General features: G+C 39.6%; 1 protein-coding gene across 3 annotated transcripts; it reads left to right on the top strand.

The window, feature by feature from the left end:
• Window positions 1-112: 112 nt before the first annotated feature.
• LOC110856791 lies at window positions 113-27,310 on the top strand. Of its 3 annotated transcripts, XM_022105343.2 has the most exons (10): window positions 113-391; window positions 3,083-3,218; window positions 10,802-10,841; window positions 15,608-15,777; window positions 16,533-16,706; window positions 21,975-22,136; window positions 22,267-22,485; window positions 23,514-24,020; window positions 24,684-24,959; window positions 25,073-27,310. In XM_022105343.2, the coding sequence occupies exons 2-10, from the start codon at window positions 3,123-3,125 to the stop codon at window positions 26,426-26,428; spliced, it is 3,000 nt and encodes a 999-aa protein (XP_021961035.1). In that variant the 5' UTR covers window positions 113-391; window positions 3,083-3,122; the 3' UTR covers window positions 26,429-27,310. The 3 variants fall into 3 exon arrangements, with proteins under 3 accessions (XP_021961035.1, XP_021961034.1, XP_021961036.1); XM_022105342.2 differs by lacking the exons at window positions 113-391; window positions 3,083-3,218 and having other exon boundaries at window positions 8,936-10,841; XM_022105344.2 differs by lacking the exons at window positions 113-391; window positions 3,083-3,218; window positions 23,514-24,020 and having other exon boundaries at window positions 8,937-10,841.
• The last annotated feature ends 497 nt before the right edge of the window (window positions 27,311-27,807 follow it).

Raw genomic sequence — 27,807 nt, 5'->3', positions numbered from 1 at the left:
GTAACGTAGGTTTTTGGCAAAGGTTATCCCATCTTGTGTTGTGTTGTATGTTTACTAGTTTATTTAGTTGGGACGTGTAATAATCTCTTATTCGATATCTGCACACTCAATTAGCTCAGTCCCAAACTAACTCTGAGGGCAAGAGCGACACATATTTGTTTCAGCCAGCTCAAATTGTATTCATTCACCTTTTGTCCGAATTATTAAATAAAATCGTGGATGCGTGGCCTATTAAAAAAAGGAGGGTGACTTTTTGTAAATCAGTGTTGGAATTAGTATTATTTATCTGTTTTAATGTGAAATACGGTTGTGATTTAGTTTAAAAGTGTGGAAAAAATAGTGTATGTAGCTAAAAATTGACAACGTCTTGTTACGGATCATTGCTAAACTGGTAAGCTTTTTGTGGAGTTCTTTTTCTAGAAATTAGTAGCGAACAGATTGCGAACATAGGACAAGTCACGTAGTTCAAGTTTGCTTTCATGGAAAATGCAAACTTTTGGCAAAAATCTGCCTCTTCTCTTCAACGCTATCCATTTCTCGGGTGACTCACAAACAGATTACGTATCATCAACACCACCACCACCACCACGGCCATATTTGAAACATTGACTCCTGTAAAATAAGATGATAGCCACGTTTCCACAAAAGCATGAAATTTGTACGGGACCCCGTTTCAAAATTTGGTGTAGGTTTTCATCCCTCCGTGTTCTGCAGCACGTGTGTCGATTTCCACAAGAAATGGCATTTAATCAAGTCAATTTCCATTTTAATTTCTTCCCAAAGATCGACTCGCCTGATTATTCATCTCCTCCAAACAATCACTTCGAAAACCATCCAGAGAAGAGTGGGATGGGATGATTCGAAGGGTTGGTTGTTACTGTGCTAAGCTAAAGTAGGTCTCAATTCGCACACACGACTCTCCTCTCATCTCGACTGATAAACTTGGCAAGACAAGGGCGTTTGCTCTCATGTCAGATTCCATCCACCATCATCCATCCACCTACACCTTTTGCAACCTTCACAATAATAGAAGATGGCCTTTGAGCAAAAAATAACGTGTACGAAAAGGAGGAGGTGGAGGAGACGGTGCTTGTTTTTCTGCTGCTGGGCACGTATTTATTCATTAATAATGATACAAGATAACTCTGTTTTTATACGAGAAACCCATCTCAATTACTGATATTCTTCGGTGGAAAGAAAGAAATACGATTTTCTTTATGGTATCCATACACCATTTAATTTGAGAGATTGTTGCACAGCATGCATACATATTATTGGCAGAGAGACATTACATTTCATTAGATGGTGAGGGTTCGGTCGTAGAAAAAAACGTGTCTGCATGCATAATAATAGTTGTTTAATTCTTGTAAGTACGACTCGGACCACCACATTTTTAGAGGTGACGCCGTTACGTAATGATGTCTCCGCAAAGTGGTGACATCAATTTGTCCGACACTATTGCGACGACAAGTGCATAATGTATTTGGAGACAAATCGTTCCAGTTTTATTTAGGCGAGCGAGAAGATGTGAATGTGAACATGAATTCCATTCCATCAATCCTCCTCCAGGACCCACACACTCAAAGTCGTCTCCTCGTGGGCGCACCTATTTACTTTTAGTGTGTGCATGTCCAAAACAGACGCGTGTACACACTCCAAATATCATTCATCAGATGGTTACATAATAATGCACACAGAAAAAAACGTACAAGTGAAAAAATAAAATATGTACAAACAGTTCTAGAAATTATGGATGTAAACATCTCATTTATTAAGGTTGGAGTGTATCTAGACGTAAAATATGTTTGGTGAGACGAATCAGAGGCTACATTTGAGCCTAAAATGAATATTTATCTCTGATTTATCTCCACATTATTTAGCACTATGGACAAAGTTGTACTTGAGATCGTTACATATTTGCGAAATAAAACACCCACCACGGAACAAATTGGAAGTATACATATTCCCAATTTTATGGCAACCTTGGCCCATAAGTACTTGAGAGATTTGCTTGTTAGACGATTTCAAACGTGTTTAAAGAAATATTTGCAAATTAGAGGGAGCAAGCCGTCCAACTGTTTTATTGCGAGACCTTCCTCTCCTTGTAAATATTCGGGGTTTTGTTCTCCTCAGGTCAATATTTTTACAACTAATTGAATTGTTGACTGTACGGATGAGATGACATAACAATATGTACGATATTAGTGGATGGCAAGTTCATCTGTGTTGGAATTTCATATTTATGTACTACTCACTCCTACATAGTTTTACATACTTGTACACAGAAATTTATTGTCACTCTCTTGCAAACAATGACGAATAGTTTGACAATAATCAGTACTCGCCCAGCCAGCCAGAGCTACATACATGCATAATCATAGATCTGTAGGGAGTCACAATGGGGACGCAAACTATGTTCAACCCAGATTATTTTTGGGACATGTTAGTTTGAAAGAGCAACTCTTTAGAAACAACATTTAATTCGGAATTTGCGCATATGCGAAAAATTTAGCAATCTTTGAGCCCCGAAAGTTCACGAAAATGCGCAACTGTTACAGCAAGGCGCAGATTCCGCTGGATAACAGAGTGTTTTCGCGAACTTGCGATGCTCAGAACTTGCAGAATTTTGCAAATGCCATTAAATGTTGTTTCTAAAGAGTTGCTTTTTCAAACTAACATGGTCGCAAAATAATCTGGATTGAACATGGTTTGCGTCCCCATGCATTGTCAGACAAATTGTTATTGGAATGTATGCACCATGAAATTTCAATCGTTCCACTCAATATTCTCTCCTTTTCATCCATCCATAAGTAATTGCACAATATTATCTTGCACATTTAATTTCAATTGTCAACAACGAAATGAAGCAGGGACTCGCAAAGAAAGAATTACATTATTATCTGAAAATTGTCCAGCAATTACGTCTCAAACAGCGTCTTCGGTTGGCACGTTCATCTCCATGGATGAAACAAGGGCCGGAAGCCGTACGTGTAATAATTGGCCGTACAACGACTACTGCCTGCCTGCTTGGGCGCTATACATAATTCATCGATTGACCTTGCCGTTTCCATTTTTGCTACAGATTGTGTCCGAGATTTCTCCTTGTGATCATCTCATCCACGATGGTAGCTGACGGCGATCGAGATCGTCCCACTGTCCTCTCCGTCCAAAAGTATGAGTCTGGCCCACCTGTGGTCGACTCTCCAGATGGTCAACTGGTAAGTTCCACTCATAATTTGTTTGTCCCCACACCACTTATGACGACTTTTTTTGTGACTACAAACTTACTACTACTACGACTACTACTATTTGCTACTACATAATAATAAATATGCACCATCTAAAAAAAAGTAAGATTGCCATGAACCGTGCATCACACAATTTGCCACGATCTGCTCTTCTGTATATTCGTATCCGTCGCCCACGCGTATATTGAAAAAAAAATACGGCTAGATAATTTTCCTTCTCATCTCCAACAAAACTTGTCACCACTTTGAATCACGAAATTTAATACAATTCCAAACGTAACGAGCCGTCGTGAGTGACAAATGTCCGCAAAAATTGTCAATCTAAAAAAAACAAGCAGTGTTTGTTTGTGATCACACCGCACCACATCGTCCCTCGGTCAGTTTGCTTAACTAATTTAGCACGGCCGACGTGTGTTTGGAGGAATTTTGCGTTGCTTATCTTGCTTCCAACGTGCCGAAAGAGTTCGTGCACATCCGTCTTTACCGACAAAGACGATAAAGCAATTAGTGTCATATGTGCGGAATCATTTTATGTAATATGTCCGCTTTTTTTAAGGTCATTCCTATCTATTTTACACGGATACGTACGTACATAACTCCTCCGAATTTCATTACGCGTTCGGACAGTACTACAACTTTTTGCATAATTTATCCTCTCCTGCTGATGGATAAACGAACGTTGCTTGTGTTGTTCAAGGGATGAAATAATAATCTCACGAGAGAGACACCACCATGATCGTGCATCTTTTTTACATAAATGCTCAACCCTTCCACGATTTTTGTCTCTGTGTGTAAAATACGGTACGGATTTCATCCATGATTTACTTCTCCTGAGACAAACAAACCACCACGACCACCGCACCGTCAAGAAGATAGATATTAAGGAGGCAAGAAAGTTTTTATTATGCCAGTTTGCAACATGGGTTTCCTTCACGGCGTGGTTTTTGCAGACTTATGCACGATACCTACCTTGACCTTCTCACTAAAATGTACAGGTTTCGTTCGTGATTTCAAAAGTAATTGGAGAGTTAAATCGAAGAAGCTGAACTTTGCGAAGAGTTTAAACAGCACGTCTGCCCAAGAAGAATGTTTGTCTATCTACTCAGGAATTGTAGGTATGCAGTGGCCGCGGAAGTTGTGTGGGGACGTTAGCATTGTGGGATAGGGGAGGGATGGGTTTATATAAGATGGGGAGATGATGACCGTGGAGACATTGTCCCTCTGTCCCCTCACCCTTCCGCGGCTACTGTACGCTAACTTTGGTAATTTTATCCAGTCTAGAGCAGCATGTGGATAAATGCACAAATGAGATAATTCGTTTCCTTATTAAAAGCGAGAATTCCCGTCCCTCGTTTCTCTGCCTAATCTTCCCATCGAGGCTTAAAAGACGTCGAGTGAGATAAATCCGAGCAGAGAATTAAATGCAATTCCTTTAAGAAAGACTACCTAAATTCACACCTCGTCTCGAATTTACTTTCTGAATTTGGCAGCTTAGTAATACTGACGATGAGATGTTTTTAGTGCTGTAAGGAAAACGGAGATAAATTAGTCTTGTTTATTGTTTTCTTATCTTTTTTGGGGTGCTAATTGGCTCCCCAATCGTTCGCTGAGAGTCTTGCGTAATCTCCTTTTTCTATTACAACAAGTCGAAATTAGCACGAAAAGTCATGACTTTTTAGGATTGGAATTCTTCTTAACACAATTCCAGAATTTTATTCATCCGTCAAGGTTATGAGGGATATAAATTTCTCATAAAAAAAAACATTCCTTGTTTAGCTCATCGTAAATCCTACACATTTTTTCGCATGTAAATATGCATTCAGTTCACATATGCACTTTCAAAAAGTATAATATAACCAGTCTCTACACCACTTTCTGGTGATCACGATTTGCTGTATCGAGATTTTTTTTTCAATTTTGATTTCACCTCAACCAAATCAAGTTGTTGGAACAATGGCTCCATTCAACCCACTCTTAAAGACAAAAGAGTGGGAGGTTAAGTACCAAACATATGCAAATATAGTAAACAATATGATAGAGAGGCCAGGTCAAGCGCAGTTATGTAAATTGTCGATACAGCAAGCAAGCAAGAAGCAAAGCAAACTGTTCATGAAAGCTGAGACCACCACCACCACATTCTGATCAGTGGCCGCGGAAGGACAGGGGGACAATGTCCCCACGGTTGTTCGATGTCGGCATCATCTCCCCATCTTATATAAACCCGGCCCTCCCCTCCATCCTACAATGTTAATGCCCCCACACCTTCCGCGGCCACTGTTCTGATCAGCGTTTTATCAAAAGATGCACATTGTTGATGCCTCGTGTTGTCTTAACGTATTGTATTAAAAAATACCTCCCAAAACGACTCAGTCAGTATTCCATTCACATCACTGCTTATAAAGTATCGGACGATTTTTTAATAGAGGTTAAATGACTCACGACTCACGAGCAATCTCTGCTTCGGCAGGTTCTTATAAGAATAAAAAATCACTCAGGAGACCATTGTGCAAGTCCTCTTCCTCCATAAACATCCGTCCACTTAGGAATATTTGCTATTTACTAGTTGGTGTAGCGTATTATTATTATGAGTCTAAATAAATTGATGATAATCGACAATAAATGCGGAGGCCAGTCGCAGCATAGTCAGTGTCAATACCTTGATTTACCTTAACTAACGATTCCTGATTAGCCATTCTACGAGAAAGATAATGATAATAATAATACACAGCTTGCGAAGGTTGACCACCTATTACGTTACGTTACGAGACGAGGGGTGAATTATAATTTTAAATGATAATTCCACCGACCAACTAACGAATTCTAAAGAACCCTTTACACAATGGAGGTCTCGCAACGTGTGCTCACAGATTTTGGGCAAAAATTAGTATCAATCGATGGCAAATTTAATTAGGATGCAATTTGCGAAAGACGCGATCTCCCAATGGGCACGTTTGGCCGAGATATTTGCATCCGAAGAGGTTAAAACTGACAAATTTTACAATTTACTACGCGTTTTCTCCTCTTCGGATGCAAATATCTCGGCCAAACGTGCCCTTTGGGAGATCGCGTCTTTCGCAAATTTCATCCTAATTAAATTTGTCATCGATTGAGACTAGTTTCCTCAAAATCTGGGAGCATACGCTGCGAGACCTCCATTATCACTTGTCGATTCATTCATGTTTAGTAACTAAACGATTCGAGAGACGACAAAATAATAGAGTTTGTTTAGCAGATAATAATGAAATAAAATTGAAATGAAAATCAATCCATCATGTTTACACACTTTGAGCAAGTAAAGTATCATCATCCCCAACTTTATAGTCATCATCATTACTTTTACACCTCTAAATCAACACCAGCACCACCATCACCACCAGTCGAGAAAAATTAATGTCTTGCGGTTTGCACCTGAACACGACGTGGAAGCAGTAATTGATTTTTAATTGGAGAAATGTTAATGGAAAAAATAAATCTGAAATGAATGAACATGAACACGAGAATATAATTAGGTTCTCTCATCAACTCGTCGTCCCAGCATAATTCCGAGTAAGACTTATGTACGGATGAGTAAGATGAGTTGTCCTTGTGGCTGAGAATTGCTGAAAATTGCGGAGATGAGCAGTGGCCGCGGAAGGACAATGTCCCCACGCTTGTTCGATGTTCGTATCATCTCCCCATCTTATATAAACCCGGCCCTCCCCTGTTAATGTCCCCCCTGCTTCCTCCGCGGCCACTGGGACGATTATCTCGTAAAAAATGAACTCATCACCACCACCACTCAACTCGTCTTCACTTCTTCTTCTTCTGAAAAGAAACATTATTACTTTTAGTATTTGTTATGAGTTCACTAATTGCAGAGCTACACATTCTTCTTCTGGGCTCGCATTTTACGAATCCTGCATGCAAATTTAAATAGCTGGAAATAATGCAGATTTTCATTTTCAAGACCTTTTAAACTAACTCACACAACAATGTGCTTCTCTGAACTGGAATTTTCCATTACTTGTATCGCACCACCACCACCTCCGTCGTCGTCCGGTCTGTATTATTCAGGAGATTACGTCACTCACGTATTTACGGCATGCTATCTCTCCCTATCTGCGACGACCATGTCGAATAAGTGCTCTGTACACATGTAAATATACACAATTTAAAAAAAAACCTCATGCAACAGGATGGATGACATTGACACTGCGCGAGCAAAATGCAATTACACACACAAATATGGCAGGCAGAGATTACATTAAAATTGCCCATCAGCATTGTCATCCATCACGATGACGGTCATATATTTCCAGTTTAGCAGCAGCAGCAGCGTTCCTTTCTTGCCGACTGCATTCTCCCGATTGTTCCGCGAGCTGCTGCTAAAACCGCGATGATGATGATGAGATGACATCTTTTCAGGCTGGACAGACAGGGAAAGAATGAAATGGAACGACTACACGTAAATAATAATGCAAAAAGCAACAGGTCTTCGTCCGAGGAAAAGTATTCCTTTTACTGCTCGGCACTTTATTAGGCGTCCTTTTTAATGCCGTGTGCAATGTCGTGGGAAGAAGTCCACATTCCACACGTAAGTAACACCATCTCGCTCCTGCTGCTACCTTACCTTACCTGGAAGCAGGGGCCGCGGAAGGAAGGGTGTGGACATCTGGGGACGGTTACATTGTAGGATGGGGGGAGGAACGGGTTTATATAAGATGGGGACATCGAATAATCGTGGGGACATTGTCCCCTCAAGCTTCCGCGGCGACTGGCTAAACTTTTAGGAGTACGTGGACATTATTGCATGACTTTTAAACTATATGGCTGCTGGAAACAAGACTTTTTTTCGCATTTACTACGTAGATATTTACTTATCGAGAATATACAACCAGTTCTTTTTTATGTCTTGCATGACAGCCGCAAAGGAGTGAGTAAAGTATGAGACGAGATGAATGCACTTCTTTTGAGAGAGATATGTATTTTATAAGATAAGATTATTCCGCGTGCAGTGTGCAAACCCTTTTAAGAATCTGTCCAAAGTTTAAAAATCCATTATTATTATTATTACTACGACTTCTACTACTTGAGATTACGAGGTGCAGAGTTGCTTAAATTCCCCTTGGTAAAAGTTGTAGCGAAGATAAAACTTGAGATGCTTTTCGAGTGGACAAATACTGAGACGAAGGAATACCAATAAAACAAAACTCCATTAAGTGGATCGTTCCATAATGAGACTAGTTTTCCCGATGGTTTATCTCCAGTAGCCATTTTTGTAAATACGTACGTTCCGTGTCACAAGATGGATTAGATTTGTGGTTAATTATTTTCTGGAATGAGTTTTTGGGAGGATTTGAAACATGTCGTTGGTTGGCATCCTTTGTTGCATGTGCAGTTTGGCTTTGTCGTCTTCCTCTTCGCATCTTGCCTCGTCTGGTACATACAAAATCCCAGCAAGATTCTCACCCTGGCTGCTGCACGAGATACGTACAGAATACGTTCCCATGTTAGTTGAGGTGAGGTGAGGTGAGACTGGGTCTGCACAATTTCGCCTTACTCCTTGCCAACCTGCTTATTCGCTATTTACCTGTATTTACCTGCAGGTGTATGTCTGTAATGGTGAAGTTGGTTTGCAGCAGCAGCAGGTGGATTTTCATTTCAGCATCTCAACAAAGTCTTCTACCTCCTGCAGGAGATAGTTAGTTAGTAAAGATCCTCCCTTCGGCACCCACGCATCGGCCACGTTCTCTCCTCGTCAATTAATAATTCCCCAGACAGACATTCAGATAAGTGGGAGCCCATTTTAAGTATATAGATAGTCTCCTGCTCTATAATTTAGATCACAAACTGTTTATTTATATTGTACCGGAACGTGAACGAACGCTGCCCGGAAGCAAGTTCACAATTAATTCGAGTCGAGTGGATTGTTCTCGTGAAACCGGACAAAGTTCAGTTAACGTCTGCAGGATTGAGACAAGTATCAGAAATCCTCGCCCAGGGAAATCAGTCCAAGTACCTAAGTTTCTGAAAAAAAATACTTTATCGATATATTTTTTCGGATCTACTGACCAATAAAAAGTGACCCTGAGAAGCTCGGATTTCTTTGAGTCAAAGTCAAAAGGGTCATTATGACTGCCAAAATTGACACCTTATTTGCTTCACTCGGACATCGGCGTGGCGTGTGTCTGGTGACGAAGATTTAAGCCATCCGTTCTTCACCACCCGACTGGTTTTGAGATTCTCGATGATATTACTATTATTATTGCGGATTTAACCTTCGTCTTCCTCGCAATTAGAGATACACACGGACACGCGTGGATCTTGTAACCCAGCCAGTTCAGTGACTCGTGTGTGGGAAGATTATTATAAGTAAATGCAAATCAATATATATCTCTACCTTCCGACTTGATAGCAATAATAATAATCCGAATAAAATAATGGACTCGCCAAGATGAAGAGGAAGAAGAAGAACGGGACGGAAAATCTCAAGTTTCTTCATTGATGAGAAGTTTGACCATAAATCATTCTAATGACCTCATGCCGCATATGTGCCTCCTGAAATCTTTGTCGATAGTCACCGTCGTCGTCGTCGCCGTCGCCGCCGTCGTTTCATAATCAGCAAGTAGCAACAATACCGTTCCAACGAATATATAATAGACCAGACCAGACCACCCTCGCCTATCGTGAAGTTTGACACAGACCAACCTTGGATATCGCCTTATCTGGGCTGGCCACCATGTGCTAATAGGTTTCCTCTGTCGTTAATTTGTTCCATGGTGTGGCGACGACTCATTAAATCATCGATTTAACGGAATCGGTGAATTGGTTTGCTCGTACTGTACTTTGGTCCATATAAATTTGCATGAAAAAAGTTATCGTCGTCGTCGCTGTGTTGTCATCTGATCGGTTGGGGATGTGTCGTAATAAAGAATAACGAACCACACCACACCACTGACTCAAAAAGTACTTTGATCGATTGTCAGTTACCTCTGTGGTTGATTTTTGGGATGGTTTTCGTCTCATTAAACGTAGACTGAGCTACCTAACCGTAATAGAATAGGATAAAACGTCTCAAATAATGCAAGTCAGTCAGTATAACGTCTCGCTGATTGAGTAGTGATACTTTTTATTGAATTCACACAAAATGTGCGACACGATTGATAAGGCTTATTAAAGGATCGACATGGCGAATTAGTCAAGCCGCTACTGCCACTGATTGTTTCTCCTTGAAGAAGGAGGATTTTTCATGTTAAAAATATCTAAACTCGAAATTCTCTTTTTTTGAGACTAAATATATAATAATCTTTAATAAAAGTTTAACGCGTGCCTCGCTGTTTTCTGACGGACGGACGGATGTGCGTGTTTGCATATAGGAAGTGACAACGGACACGATTTTATTTATTTTTATAAGCTTGGAGGACAGACTCGATTTTGAAAGAAACATGGTTGTGATCACGATTTCATACCCGCATCATCCCCGCTTCAATTATAACTCGTTCGCCTCGTCGACCTCGGTCAGCCCCACGTTGACCGACAGCAGTGGTTCTGAACGTTTGCCTTCACTCTTGCAGATTTCCTCGGATGGTGACACCCTCGCAGCGACGAAACAAGGTGAGTAAAATATAAAATATGGTTACCGTTTTAAAATTCTACGGTGCACTGATTACGCGGCTTTGGTCCGTATTACTCAATAAATTGAAGGGAAATCGAGCGTCGATTCGTAATAATAAGTAATTTGTGGTGCAGTGGCCGCGGAAGGTGTGGGGGCATTAAGATTGTGGGATGGGGGAGGGCTGGGTTTATAGATGATGGGGAGATGATGGGGACATTGGGGACATATTGTTCCTCTGTCCCCTCCAGCTTCCGCGGCCACTGGCGTGATGTGGTCTTGTTAAAGGATAAAGTGAGCAGTCAGTCACCCACCGGCCAGGGTTAAAAAGTCATTACTCATTCAAAATCTGCTGCTCTTGAAGCGGTGACCGCCTCATTAAACAAAATGCAAACTTTTCATGACCCACTGCACCACAGAACTGTAATGCGCAAGCAAAGAAAACCTGTCAGGAGTAAAATTAGAGTCAAACTTTTTTCATAGACAAGTTTTCATACAGGGTTTGAATCGCTATTATTTAAAGCAATGTTTTTTTAGGGGTGATTCCAATTCTAACTGTATTTTCCGATCACAAAGGTGAATTATAAAGGCGACGATTACAGAAAAAATGGTCGATTTTTATTTAGCTCGTCACCTTTCTGGCGTGTGTCACGCAAAATAAATGTCTCGTAAAAACATAACTGATAAGTATGTAGGTATACAAATGTGTATTAACAATTAGCAAATTCTACCGTTTTTTTGCAGTTGCAAAATTAGTTTATTATTGGGGTTGGCCATGGCGTGGCGTGGCGTAGGGCAGGATTTAATAAGAGTCAAAAGTATGACGACTAAATCGCCCAACTTGGTTCACACCTATGCACAAAGTCCATCTGTAAACAATCCCGAAAGCTATGCCCACTGCAGCCGTTACATTCACGAAAGGGTTTAATTGCTTAAAAATTTACGAAACCCGGTTCAAAATCCTCCCAAATAACTGAGCACCTATTGTCTTACCGTTTCTGGTGCTTCTCCCTCCCCAACATATCACTTATTATGATACTTAACACCATTGTTATCCACAAGTGCACAGGCGATTGTGTGATGCCAGTAATTCTGCTGAGGAGGCGTGTCGAATGCATTTTATTTCACACCAAGACAACCACCAAGACCAGAAATGCGGATTTTATGTGTGTGTGTAACGCACTAACGGAACTTCTTCTTCGTTTACTTGGTTCCGGATTCGGCGAGTCAAGTGTTTTACGTACTTTTTTACCACCGGATTATAATACCAACAATTAAACAACGTCTCAATTATGTCCCTTTCCTTGGCAGGAATTAATATGAAAAGGAATAACGGCAAGATTCATGTAGAAAAAAAACCTCTAAATCATTCCAGTAGATAGCTAGGCATTTCTGCACAAGGATTTGCGAACAGGTAGACAACGGAGCAGATTGTTTTTTTTCTGCACATTTTTACATATGAACATACCGTCAGTTTCGCATTGTGTTATGTTATTTAATCATCACTGAGAGCCAGCATGGGCCAGAAGAAGAAGGAAGGTAATTAAAAGCACGGATTGAGTAATTCTTCTTCTCACCAGCCAAGTTTAAGTATGACATCAGCCATTAAGACAACGCTGCTAAATAAAAGCTCATAAAATTCCATTGTAACTAAAAACAACTGATAGGGAGAGAAGAAATGATAAAATCATTTTATTCACAAACCAAACCACCATCAACAAGATGGATATGCACGTAATATAATTTATCTCCTGGCTGGCTGAGTTATTATGAAGTAGTGTCAGTTAGCTGCTTATTGTGATCGTTTTGTCCGTCCGTCTGTCCTTAAGTGGGAAGAATATCGCCAGAACGCGTCTACCTAATCAAACGCGGTTTTCGCCATTGTGTTTCTAATTTTTAGTTCGAGTTCGAGTTTAATAATGGGGTCAATCGGACGACCCCACAGGACGATGGGGTCTGGTCCAAAATTAAGTTTAAACTTAATTTTCATATGGGGTGTCATTTTAAAGGAAATGTCGGCACGAATTCAACGCCCGTCAATATTTTATTTGTGACCTCATGACCGTGACGACTAGGTCACAGGTCAAAAAATACATAATTTTCCTATTGGGTCTCATTTTAAAGGAAATTTCAATCGTTCTAATGCCACTTCTTTATATTTGGTTTACTATTATTGGAGAATAGTTGCACTTGCACTCACCTCAAACCATCGAGACAAACATCAAGACACGAGTTAGTTAATTTTTGCATGCATGCACGAAAATCAAAAGTGTAAGTGATGCTATATAACGAACGTCTAAAAATTAATGAGCACCACCATCTCTTTCAAAAATCATACGTACATCCACTATTTTACCCCTGCCTCCTTACTTACTTATTAATACGAATTGACGGATAGAGGTCACATGCACAAACTGCAAGGCAAAGATGCATGAAAGTGAAAAACTTTGAACAATTCATTCGCACATTGTAAATTTTAAAAAGTTAATATTTTAAATACAATTTTACGCTTTCTTTGCTTACTTACTTATGTGAGTCTTAACTAAGATAAAGATGGATTGATATGATACGATTATTTATGATTAGGAGTGATTAGTGTCTAAAAACTGACACAACACAAGAGAACAGAAACTCTCAAAATCTTTTCAAACTTTTTTTTTCTTTTTTTTGAACAATGGCTTCGTAAAATATTTTAAAGGGTTTATTTTTGTGTGCTTTCTTAATGCGATTGCAATGATTGGATGGAAGAAAAGTGTTAAGCTGAATGGATATGTGGTGTATGTACTGTTGGGTGCGAGTCAGCATGATATGCACATTATTTGCCTGCATATGTACATGAAGAAAGGGTATGAAAAAAATCTCCAAGTCGTGACCCAACCGTTGTTTCAAGTGATACGATCAAAAAGTAATGCATTTAATAAGCGAGCAATCCGCATCATTGTTGGTGGCACAGCTCATTTCCTTTCTGCCGTGCCAAATAGGACAGTTCATAATTCAGGAGTGGATGGATACCATTGCATTGTGCACAATATTATTGACCGCTATTATATTAAAGATGGAGGTACCCAGGTCTGTATGGGAATTGGCATTGCATACTACCAATTAATGGATGAGAGAGATGGGGACGATTCGACTAATGTCACTTGATGGTAATTATTGTCGTAATTATTACAATTATTATGAGTGGATTTTGCCTGCATATATATTTAGCTTTGTGATTTTGAGACATTATTGTGACGAAAGTGTCAAATTATTTCCTTGCAGGGTTTAAAAGACGACGTGAACTTTTGACGTAAATAACGTCAGTTACCTTGTGCATTAGTGTCAGCGTAGTGTACTTGTTATGTCATAAATTGAAGTTTATCATAGCTGTTTTTGATACCAAATTTTGATAAAGATTTAAATAAGCAGTCAATCGATTAATGTATTTAGCTACTTACAAGTCATCTTAGATCTCACAACAGCTGCAAAGTCAATCTACTAGTGTCATGTCATATCGAGGACATTGTATTCACTCAGACGTCATACTTTGAGAACGAGATCCTTTAAAACAGAGCTCTTAAGAAGAATTATTCCGCATGCGGACATGCATAAAGCGACTTTGCACTAAATACTTGCAACGTCGTTGTATAGTGTTAACTTTTGGAGTGTCAGAACAGTTTTTAAGCGGCAGAATGAATGAATGAATGACATGATCGCTATTGTCTTTACAACAATTAGAACGGTGGTTTCCTCTCATTTATGGGTCTTGAACATCATTCGTTCGTTAGTGTGGCATTGTGCGAGAGGTTAATATTCAGCTCGGTAGTTTTGTTTGTATCATCACCTGTCAGATTTTTGTGTATCAGTTTCGGTAAAAAAAAGAAGGCAGCAAGCAGCAGGCAGGACGGTCTGTTTTAAGTATTGTTGTTACCTTCGACTAGTTATCTTACTCCGCATGGGATGCAGTTTACGAGAAATAATAATGACGCAACACGTGGTTTCCACTGATGAAGCTGTACATACACATTCTTATCGTGTAAAATCGTGTAAAATGGCAGGAAGCATGAATCAATGTTTAAATCCGTAATGACTAATAAACCTCATAAACGACGACGATGAATAAATAACATTTCGCCTGGAATTCCATCACCGTTATAAACACACGCTTTTTGCCATTTTGGCGTGGCGTGGCCTTCAGAGTTTAACTATGTATGTAGCTCCGAGAAGCGTAAATTTAGTGGTGACATTGACATGGTCTTATTGTTTTAAGTCAAGTTAGTAGATACATGCATAAGCTGAGTGCATAATGTTACGTTACAGGCTCAATTTCCTCTTATGCATAGTATTTTCCACGTAAAAAACAACAAGTATGCATACATTTTCCTATGCACACGTTAATAATGGTCGGGTGCAAATTTTGCCACTATTTTTTTGCACCTTTTCAATTACCACTTTGAAAAAAAGAGATTTAGAAAAAAACGGAGCATATAAAATTTGAAAGGCTCCAGGAAATCTTTATTAACTTTATCAACCCGTCAATCTCGCATTATTCTATTCCTGGTGGCTGCTTAGTCATGATGAAGAATTAATTACTGCCTAAAGCACCCTTGTTGCTTGGAATGAGACATTATCTCGGTCAAAATCATACACATGGATGATGTGATTATGACTTATTTAATGGCATGCAAAAAAAGTGCCACTGGCCAAACAATGCAATGCAATGTATTCTTCACTAGTGAATGACAATGTTCAAATACTAAACGAATGTGAATTTTCCCTTGTGTAGAAGAATGGGTGAAGAAGAAGCGAGTCGAACTGACGACCACGAAACAAATTGAGACAAGAGTCAAGCGTCAAATCGTTTTGGAGGATGGGAAAGTGGTCGACGATTCGGGACCCATTGTTACCACGAATACGACCGAGGATACGGATAAGCAAGAGTCGGAACATACCGAGGTGAGTTGGAAATTTTGAAAATTTTGAAAATTTTCTTCATTTCATGTGAAGTTACACGTATCTAGATATGTCCAAAAATTATTTTCCATTGTGTACCATTTACACAAATTTTGAGAGATTTACAAAAATTATGGTAAAGTTAGTAAGCATTTCGAAAAAATAAGTTTTCATTGAATTGTATTACACATAAATTTCTGTTTACAAAACTTGTATTAGCATTTCGGAAAATAAGCTTTGATTGATTTTACATGCTGTTTACAAAACTTGTAACGTTTGGCGCTACATGTTTACAATACAGTAATTACATCATTACAATAATTGATCATCCATCATTAGTGGTAATTATCAGCACATATTATCTAGTCAAAATTGGAAACGTGTCAATGCGTGTCAATTATAATTATATAGTAATTAAACTAAAAATCAACTTGTAACAGAGTGGTCATTATTTGATCTTATGTACATACTTACATAAGTTCATAATTTTATTTTAAACATGTCACGCAATTCCTTAGCTCCTCCGACTTGTGCAAAAATTTTGCACAAAAATCTGTGCATAAATTTTGCACAAGAACTAGAAGTTAACTCATCTAATTGCATAAAGCTAGGGTGCAAATCTATGTATAGCTAACTTATCATGCGTCTATATTTCACTCTTTTATAACTTGCGCCATAGTTAAATTATAACATTGGCGCAAGTTACAAAGTATAAACCCAGCTTTACTCTCCATCTAAAATATTCCCTCTCCTCGCAGCACTTCACCCATGGGGACGACATGGACGGAAAAGAGGGCTGGGTGGCCGTTGAAGACGTTCCGGACGAGGCCGTGGTTAAAGAAACGAACGAAAAGAAGATAACCACGCACGACGAGGTGGAGGACATTTATGAGACTGAAGAAATTCAACATCTCGGCGATGCCAGTAACGAGGTGAGCCAAACAAAATTGTTGTTACACATTGATAAATAAATAATTGTCACCAAAAATTATTTATTTCCCATTGTTACCGACGACAGTGGAAATAAACATGTAGGTTAATAGCGTTTTGATGAGGTACGTAAGTACCCATCACGTCAAAAAAATGAGGTGCTCATCAAATTATTATCTATTTATGAGTGAAGAACATCTAGATAAATAAAGCCTGGAAAATCTTATTATTTCTTTTATATCTTATCTCCAACCATGTAAAACAATGGGTTTCACACCACATTTACGTTTTGTCTGCTCATCAAATCTCATCAATTCTCGTCAATATTTATCCCTTGTAAAACAAGTAATTACATTTTTTAACCTCAAATCCAAAACAACAACACAGTTCAAATCAAGAGAGAGAGAGAGTGTTTGTGTATGTATGAATAACTTGTTAACAGGGGCCGCGGAAGAAGCTGTGGGGACATTTTCAGTGTAGGATGGGGGGAGGAGGGCCGGGTTTATATAAGATGGGGAGATGATGCCGACCGTGGGGACATTGTCCCTCTGTCCTTCCGCGGCCACTGCTTGTTAATCAGCAAATACCAGTAATAATTGTGTATGTACATACATACGAACGCCTGCATAATAAGGTTTACACGTCCATACGCGTGTGAAGTAAGTACATACTCGAACTAATAATTTATGTATGTTACCTGTAAAAATTATTACTTTCAATGAGATCCATTATTAATTCGAGGCTTTTTTTATTGTTGGGAAATTCGCATGCAAAACTTGATTGACATCAGAATTACATTAAATAAAGTATTTATGGGTAGGCCAATGTCATGTCAGACAGAGAAGACTAATTCCACACACTGCTTACTATTTACTGCTCCTTGTTAAAGTCAAATGCACTTTTGAAGTGAAGCGTGACCTGTTGTGCAAAAGTTAAATTTTAAAAAAACACAAGGTTCTCTCTCGTCTTTTATACAATTTTTACTAGATTTTTGCTCTTCTCTGCAGTGTGAGAATATTTAATGAGAGGGGCGAAGAAAAAAAACAATGATGCATTTATTGATCTCTGGTACGGAGAGATCGATAAACAGTGGCCGCGGAAGGACAGAGGGACAATGTCCCCACGATCCGCATCATCTTAGATAAACCCGGCCCTCCTACAATGTTGCTGTCCCCACAACTTCTTCCGCGGCCACTGTATCCACATATCCGTAATAATGAAATAACAAGCAAATTCTTCTTTCCCCGACCATCCCAATTTATTTTATTTTGCATGAAACATGAATAAATTAGAGTCTGATTATTTATTATTAAGTAAGTAGTACCCTCAAGTGTTGTTGTTGCAAATTAAGAAAGCGAATCAAATTATGGTCAAGTTGTTAGTGCAACGGCTGCAGGTTTTACAAATTAAGTGAGTGAGATATTGTAACAACGTATTTATCTATTTATTTTGCACTATTCCTGGATTCACGATTCGCCTCATTTTTACTATGAAAGTAAGAAAACTGTAAAAAAATAATCTGCGCACGAGCAATTTATGAGTATGTACCACGTAATTAAACAGGATGAAAAAAAATATATATCATGTACATATTTTTTTATTACTTGTAGTATTTTATACAGTGTAATAAATTTTGTGCCAAAAAATGGGAAACAATAATACTTAACAAGCATCTCTCTCTTAAAGCCGTAGGCATTTAGAGACGAAAAAAATGCGACATATCTCTTTTCTTACCCATTAAAAATTTAGTTAACTATTTATTATTACGTATTATTTAAGTAGATACATGAATATTTTGTAAAATTCAAATTGCCGTAGTAAATGTGATTGTACATATTTTGGCAATATTTTTATAATGACGGTGTGTTTGTTTCTTGCACAATTTGAATTTGAACAGTTAGTTGGCCAAGCCAATAATATCCGCAAAGTCATATTTACATATTCCACTATTTACTTATTTGTCTCCTTTCTGCTGTGTAAAACAAAGGGTCGTTTCGCTCTTCAAGCGTCGTCGGCGGCATGATGCAGCCTAAAAACTTTGAAGAAATGGACAATGTACTTTGTTCCTTCTCGGTTTGTAAATATCTATTTATTTACTTTCTGGTTAGCGGAGCGAAGCCATACACATTTGAATTTATAAATAAACTGCACAATAAATATTGAGCAACTCTACTTACTAACCAACCAAGTTGCACGATAATACAATATAATGACAGCTTTTGGCATGAATTGTCTTATGTGTGAGTCAAAGCAGTGGCCGCGGAAGGGACAGAAGGGGGACAATGTCCCCACGGGTGTTCGGTATCATCTCCCCATCTTATATAAACCCGGCCCTTCCCTATCTTACAATGTTAACGTCCCCACATGTCCCCACGGCTTCCGCAGCCACTGTGAGAATTCAGGCTGCTCAAATGTATGAATATGATGCAGTGGCCGCGGAAACGTGGGGACATCGGGGGACAATGTCCCCACGGGTGTTCGACGTCGGCATCATCTCCCCATCTTATATAAACCCGGCCCTCCCCTATCTATCCTACAATGTTACTGTCCCCACACCTTCCTTCCGCGGCCACTGACGAGTCAAAGATAGATTTTCCAATTGGGTTGGGCAGAACAAGTTGATTAAGAAGGATGTGATGGAAATGAGGATTGAGAGTTATAATAATAAATACTGTAATTTTTACTGCGGTTGGTGGTGACTCTGTTACAAGCCATTTATTCACTCACACACAAGCAGTAAATAAAATGCGTATACATATGTTTCAAAAATTTCATTAGGGAAGAACTTACAACCTAAATAAAAAAATAGTCACGTCCGTTTACAACATATCATTTTGAATTAGAAAATTAATCAGGAATATTGATGGGTTGCTTACTCACTCACTGAGGACGAGGGTGGTTATGTTGTAACGTCACTTTTTGATATTATTGCTCTCTAAATTACATTAAAAAGCAGCAATCATAACGATGATAATACGGGTTAAAGATGTGCTCATCACAGAAATCGAGTTAGTGGTCGAATCTCATTAAATACATTACACAGTCGCAAATCATCTCTGCACACAATTTGTGTATGTATCTACATGTCTGGTGACCTACTTCGTTTAACCATCAATTATTTCCGTATTAGATGATGAACAATATAAATTTAACTGATGACACTGACTGAGGGACAATTAATACAAAGGGCTCATAATTCATTAAGACTGGTGGTTGATGCCTTGACTTCATGAAAGAATAAATGAGATTAGGACGGAAAATAGACAAGACACGAATGATTCGTCTTCTTCACGCAGTGGCCGCGGAAGCCGTGGGGACATCTGGGGACATTAAAATTGTAGGTAAGGGGAGGGCCGGGTTTATATAAGATGGGGAGATGATGCCGACATCCAACAACCGTGGGGACATTGTCTTCCGCGGCCACTGGTTTTTCATGCAGAATTATTATTAGCTCTGGCGAAATGGAAAGGGAAACCTGATGCATACTAATAATCGAGCCTAACATCTAATTACGAGGATAAGAATCTCATCCACCACCAGACCAGCATAACTTTTCTAGTCATGTAATAATAATGATAATGAGCTTGACGACATGGAATTAGCAATTAAAAAAGTTGCTCTGAAGTATGCAAAGTTTTTCATAGTAGGTTCCTTTTTTTCTTCAGGAGGGGAGGAAATAAGGGTCTACATACAAAAATTCACTACCTTCTTACGAATGACCTTAAAATACGATTCGCATTGCACATTTGTTACATCATATTTATTTACCGATAATAATAATATCACTGGCGAAAAAAATACATAAGTGGACGTGTCGTCTCGTAAGTAAATACATATCCCAATTACAAATTAGGATACAATGATACAGCTCATTTTTTACAGGATATCGTCATGATTATCATTATGTGAGTAGCGTTGCTGACAAAGTGTACACATTTACCTTCTCAAGTTCAAATGTCACTCCTGCGTTAGTTGGCTGGCTGAGCCAAATAATTGAAACGTGTTATTGAAATACCATATTGTTGTTGGTTCGAATGTTCTTGAAAGTTGCGTGTAATGTATGTTTAATTCACCACATATGGAAATAAGTAAAGCCTCATCCATGCACACACCACGTAACAAGAAAGGCCTGCATGGCGTACAGTTAGTTAGGAGGGACGACGACAAAGCGGAAACCAATCACCCATAATCCAAGGAAAAATCTCAAAATAGTTTCAAAGGACAGCTCATTAACCCTGTCCATTGATTCGGCTCGATAAGGACTTGGTGGTGGTGGTGGTGGTGGCATGACACGGTATCATGCTGCTGATAGATAGGCCAACTAACTAACTAAGTAAGTTTGCTTTACTTATTGTTGGGTTATATTATTCAGTGGCCGCGGAAGCTGTGGGGACATTAACAGGGGAGGAACGGGTTTATATAAGATGGGGAGATGATGCCGACATCCAACAACCGTGGGGGCATTGGTCCTCTGTCCTTCCGCGGCCACTGGTCGTATTAGTGGTCGGCTATCATTTTGAATTGCAAAGTGAGAGAGGAAACGAACTAAAGGCTGACTGTGTGCACTGACACTTACAACATCGCGATGCCTTAAAAGTCGTATCGGACGCTTTTATTTGGTCAATGAGGCCAATCAGATACGCAGCAAAGAAACAGTGTGGTGTGGATGACTTCATCTTAATAAGAATGACGACAAGGTTTCTTTATAGTCTTCCTGCATAAGACGGCGACGTTTCTTGGTGTAAATATGTGTATCTACTGATTGCGAGAGAGAGAGATGTGTGAGAAGATCAGGCTTAATTTTTAATCCGACTTTGGCCCCAGCAAAGAAAAATTCGTGTAGGTGATGTGTCATGTTGATCACCCAATTATGAGGAGGTATTGTTGCAAATTAATAATGCTACTTGAAGGATGGTGAATGCATATAGTTTCGTACCTTTTGTATTTATATGTATGTACACAATAGCGTGAAAGATGTTACTTGTCGTGATAATAAATAGGGAAATTTTCTAATTTTGATGGCCGTATTTTTAAGGAAATATAAAATTACCTAAGAAATATATTCTTCAATATTTATAATTCATATATATCGAATAATATGCTAAACGGAGTATTTAGTGGAAATTCGAAGATAAAGTTATCGAGCTTTCGGGTCCTATTCTGCCCTCATTTTCAAGAGTTTCCGAAAAAATAAAATATTTTCGAAAGTTTGGTTAAATCATATCTGCGCATGCCACATTTCTAAGTAAATTTCTTATTTCGAATTTCAGGGAATTATTCGAGCCCTTCGCGAAGAGCAGGACGTTCGGAAAGGATTACTTCGATCTTCCGACCGAAAATTGCAGCCTTATTATTCGAAAGATCCACAAAAACGGGTTCTCCAGCAAACTCGGAGGCACGACAGAACCACCGATATTGAAGACACGAAAGAGGTTCAGATCACTCACATTTCCGGCTAATTTTGTCCCCTCCCTCGTCGAACTCTCATGTTTTTCTATGCCTTATCCAATTATTTATTATGATAATTAATAGTTAAAATTAATCTTAAATTACTCTTCTCAGGTCAGCAAAAAGAAAGAAAATGGCAACATCGTCACCGAAATAACGCGACGACACGAGCATGAAGAATTCCACAACGACGACATCCCAGACTCCGACTCTGACGAGTTTGAACGCATCGAACACCAAGAAGGCGAGCAGGACTATAGTCACGCCAAAAGCGAGAACTTCATCGACTACGTGTCCGTCCCCAAGGGAAGAAATTTTAGCGAGGGGGTGAAGGTAACGGAGACGATGAGGCCTTATCAATCAATTAATTAGCTGTAGTATATGCATCCTATTCACTTCACATGCATGCACAAATTTACAGTCATATTGGTTATAAATAACCTTTCTGCCCAAAAGTCCTGTTTTGATAGGAATCGAGCGTGCACGCGCTCTTCCCAACTTTTGCACGAAATTTTAAACTTTGTCCTAGAGATGCGAAATTTGGCATGCACATGCACCAACATATGCTACATCATAATATAACATCAATTCCCGTTCCGTTCGCTATAAATTTTTCAGGAAAAATCAAAAACCAAATGTCACCCGTATTCAATTTGGTTTTTGATTTTTCCTGAAAAATTTATAGCGAACGGAACGGGAACTGATGTTATATTATGATGTAGCATATGTTGGTGCATGTGCATGCCAAATTTCGCATCTCTAGGACAAAGTTTAAAATTTCGTGCAAAAGTTGGGAAGAGCGCGTGCACGCTCGATTCCTATCAAAACAGGACTTTTTGGGCAGAAAGGTTATTTATAACCAATATGACTGTACATATCACAACACAAACTTGTACTTCGTATTATTATACAACAACTCTGCTCAACTCTTCATTTTTTTTTACTTTTGCATGGTGGAATCATTTATTGGGTTATTGATTCTTCAATTGTTTGCTATTTATTTTTATTTTTTTCAGCCGCTTGCTATTTTTTTGTAAATATTTATTTGCACATTTTATCTTTCTTACTCTTCCTCCTCCTCTTACACGACTACTTCTAAATCAGTGGCCGCGGAAGGGTGAGGGGACAGAGAGACAATGTCCCCACGGGTATTGGAAGTCCCCATCATCTTATTTAAACCCCTCCCTCCCCCATCCTACAGTGTTAACGTCCCCCGATGTCCCCACACCTTCCGCGGCCACTGTTCTAAATACTCTACTTACACACGTCTGTTCTCAGCCTAAATGCGTAAACAAAATCATAATATGGGTGCCTCTCTCTCTATGCAATTAAAAAAAACTTGGTTGGTTAACACCACGCAGATTGGCGAAGGGGGAAGAATGGTGTCGGAAAATATCAGTTCGCAACGTCAAGGGGACGAAGACGTCTGGGACTCAGTGTCCGAACGGGTTCGTCGCCTCGCCAGTAAACCGGACGCCTTATACAGCACCAAATTCGGCGCAGTGCCGCAAGTTCGCCCCAACGTGTTGACCAATCGACCCCTCGACACGAGTCATGAAGAACACACGAAACGTACCGAAACGAATAGATGGCTCAATTCACACTTTGGAAGTTCGAGCAGTTCCCTGAATTCGGACACGTCGCCGAGATCCCCACTTCCCGTGACGCCGACGGGAATTCATGTCACGATGACGTCGCGAAGTTCGCCGCTTAATTCGCCCGCCCCTCCGCCGCCGGCCCCTCCCCCCGGAAGGCAGAGCAACCTCTCACAAAATAGCAATAAAGTCTTATCCAAGGAATCGGTCGGGAAAAGGATCAGTTTTGGAGATACGCCATCTCGAACCACGCAGCCACATTCTGTACATTTTGTAAGTTGATGACAGTATATGCATACATCCACGTTTTGCATGCTTTTTGTGTATTTTGTTTGGAAATTTTGAAGGGAAATGTTTAGGAGGTGTGTTTTAAATATTTATTTAAATATTTATTTAGTGCATATTTTAAGATCTAGTCGGTAATCTAGTGAGTAAATAAATCTAGTCAGGAAAGTGTAATATTTAGTCTTGAATAATGCGACAATTTCATGAATCTGAGAATAAGATATGTAAACTCGTTAGTATATTTAGTGGTAAATTAGTACCCGTTGGGGTCGCAGTATTGAATTTGTCATGATCAGTGGCCGCGGAAGTTGTGGGGACATTAACATTGTAGGATAGGGGAGGGCGGGGTGTATATAAGATGTGTAGATGATGGGGACTTTGTCCCTCTGTCCCCCACCCACCCTTCCGCGGCCACTGGCTGGCTGTCTGATTCATTACTACTTGGGCATGATGACGCGACGTGCAACTGATTAATATCCAATATGGCTCAAACCCACTAAACTCGAGAGAAAATGGTTTCTTCAAGTATTTATTTGCATATCGGTAAAGGAAGAGGAGCAGAGTTGAACCAGTTGGTTATTGCGCACTATTGGCCATCTTAAACTTAATACTTGAAAGTTTTTAACTCGAGGTTCTAATTTGTTGTGAAAGGACCTCAAGAATCGGCACCACCACCACGAGGACAGCATGGCTCGTTCAACTGGGCGAGTCTCCCTGACCAAATCGGGAAGCAGTCCGTGGGACGAGGAGCCCACACCAACACCGCCCCCACGATACCGTCGTGCAAAGTCACCCGATCCCAGAACCGAGAACTTTTTGCACATCGATCAGACACATCACGGTCGGCACACTGGGATCATGAATAACCACTCGTCATCGACCAGAAACTACACTCCGACGTCGGACTATTCCTCGTCGTATCTGCAGGTGAGAAATTTTATGGTCAAAATTTTACAAAATTTACTTTTTAAAAATAAATAATTTCTTAGTTAAAATAAAATCAAGTGAAAATTTCTGAAAATCTTACCTCTTTTTTGCAGAAACGTGAAGACGTCGGAGAACGCAAAAGCTATGAACGTCGCGAACAAAACTTTGGCTACAACGGCCCCTCCGCCGGCCCCATCACGCGAGATTCCATGGAATCCGGAAACTTTGGAAATTACGCCACCAAGCATTCCAACTACTACAAAACCACCGAGACGGACAACCCTACACAAAACTCCCTCTACGAAAACGGAGAGGCGGAAGTTGAACAAAGAAAAACTGTGGAACGCCGAGAACGCGTCTTCAACTATGACGGACCCCCACAAAAGCAGTTTCACCCCAAATACATCGTGGGCAACCCGTCCAGCACGATGGGTCGGTTGAAGGGGATCGAGCACACGGGCGCCGTAATCGACCCGGCCACCGACTCGAGGTCACAAACCCTTCCACGGAGACGATTCTACTTCGGCGACGACCAAGGATCCCTCCTCGGTCTGGACGGGAAACGTACCCCCACCACGAACAAAGCCATCAAATTTGGCGCAGACGATATCAACGTTTCCATTTCAAACAGTTACAACAATGATAATAACAATCGCAAGTCTCACAGTTTAAGTCGCAGCATGAGCTTTACCCCCAGATCGGGACTGCTTGGGAAGCCCACCTTCCCACCCTCGTCAAGGCTTACCCAACAACAAAAACTGTCCCCACAGTACACCTCGAACCCACAACTGCTCGACTCTCCGGACCTTTTGGCCCCAAAATTGTTGCAAAATATGAGCCGAAGTGTGCGCGATGTCAATTCGTACGAACGGAGTGATCACCACCAGCAACGCGACGAATACACGAACGTGTCCAGATCCAAGAGAACGTTTTTAGACAACGTTAAACGACACGGATCTTCGGACATGTACGATTCCACCACCCATTTCAAAGCCAGCTCACCCGCACGATCCATCAACAGCCCAACTAACGCTTACTCACCGCTTCGAATCTCGGATTCTGCCCGGATAGTTCCGAATCGAAAGTCGATCAATTCCCCGCGTGGCTTTGGCGGAGCAAATTCCCCAATTTCGGACGATTACCAGGAAACTTATCGTATGAGCTCGAGCACTCCGGACAATGAGGAGGGCAGGCCACGGATTTCGACCGATACGACGTCCCGATTTTCACGAAGGATGCTTAGAAACGAGACGGGTGAACCTGCCGGACAGGTCGAGTCGTCCGATACGACGACACGAACCAAGTCTCGGTACTCCGCGTCGGAAGTGATGTATCCGAATGGACGGAGGGGAGAATCTCCAGGCCCAAATTTTCAGGTAGAATTTCAACAACCTCGTCAGCTCAATTCTGGAACGGTCATCATTCCCGTGAGAGATTCGAACAATAATGGCTCAACGTACAGGAAATGATGATACACGTCGTCGCCACAAAATTCGTTGTCGTCGCCGATTTGAACTTCACATACAAAACAGATTTATTACTAGAGAAACTACTACTCCAACTTAAATATTTCCTGTAGAGGGTGGTGATTGATGATGAAAAATGTACCTTATTATGTCCATCATGATTCTAATCATACTGAAAATGCAATTCCGAACACGTCCAAAATATATAAATATATGTAAACACAAAGCGGTCAACTTCTTCTAACATACAACTTATTATTACTTGATGTCACGTCTTTATGATGATTACTAAACTAATGAGACTAGTGTTTTTTTGAACTTGAACTAATATCAACTAAAGAAATATATATGTAATTCATAAGTAAAAAATATCTGCTCATTCTTGGTTTTTGTGTTGCAACTACAGCTTTAGGATAGATTTTAAGAGGTGATATATTTTATTGAAAAGTTTATGTATGCACATACATAATTTGTTGTGTTTGTACTTTACTCTTTCCTAACTTGCGCCATAGTTAAGCTACAACATTGGCGCAAGTTGGCGAAGTACAAATTCACTTTATGTATGAATACACAAACAGGCAAAGCAATTAGTTAACGTGTAACTTTTACTTGTCACCAACAATGTACTTGAACACGTAAAAAGTAAAATAGATTCATTAAAAAATCGATGATAACCTCTCCAACTTTACGAAATTATAGCGATGCTTGTAAAGAAATTTAATGTCATTTAATTCGGGCTAATTTGGAATTACTTTGAAAATATAAACAAGTCGGAATTTGGAGCAGAGTTTATTTAAAAATATGTTTATCGTTAATAATAAAAAGTATTAAACTCATTACTGAATAAATAAATGAATAAAATGCACAAATTTATGTAACAGAAAACATTAAATTCTCGACGAATTTATTTATTTCCATGATATGTAAATATGCAAATCCTTCAAACTTCGTCACAGGAGACAGCGTCACATGCAAAAAATTGCGAATCACAGACCACAAATACTTTATCTTTCACGCATTTATTTAATTAATTTCAGGAAATAGCATCACACAATTAAATAAATCTTTCTTATCGATCTCTATCAAAGTTAAAATAGTTAATCGTTCCATCTATAAATAAATAAACGTCCATATTTATAAAATGCACACCCCTCTCGTGTTCCGCGTCCCACGTAATGATACATAATTAAATAAGTATTGAATGAAATTATTACTCTATAAACGACGGAACCAATAAATGGATGGATGTATAATAAATCAGGATATATTTAACTCGACAAGGTGCTAAAACCATTAAAATCATTCAATGCATGCACCTCATAAGAATTAAGGTTTAATTGACCAAGTGCACCCAGACCAGACCACGCGCTTATTATTGGCAA

This window comes from Folsomia candida, unplaced genomic scaffold (genome assembly GCF_002217175.1).
Source record: "Folsomia candida strain VU population unplaced genomic scaffold, ASM221717v1 Fcan01_Sc017, whole genome shotgun sequence".
Classification (NCBI taxonomy): domain Eukaryota; kingdom Metazoa; phylum Arthropoda; class Collembola; order Entomobryomorpha; family Isotomidae; genus Folsomia; species Folsomia candida.
This window is presented reverse-complemented; position numbering and strand designations above follow the sequence as displayed.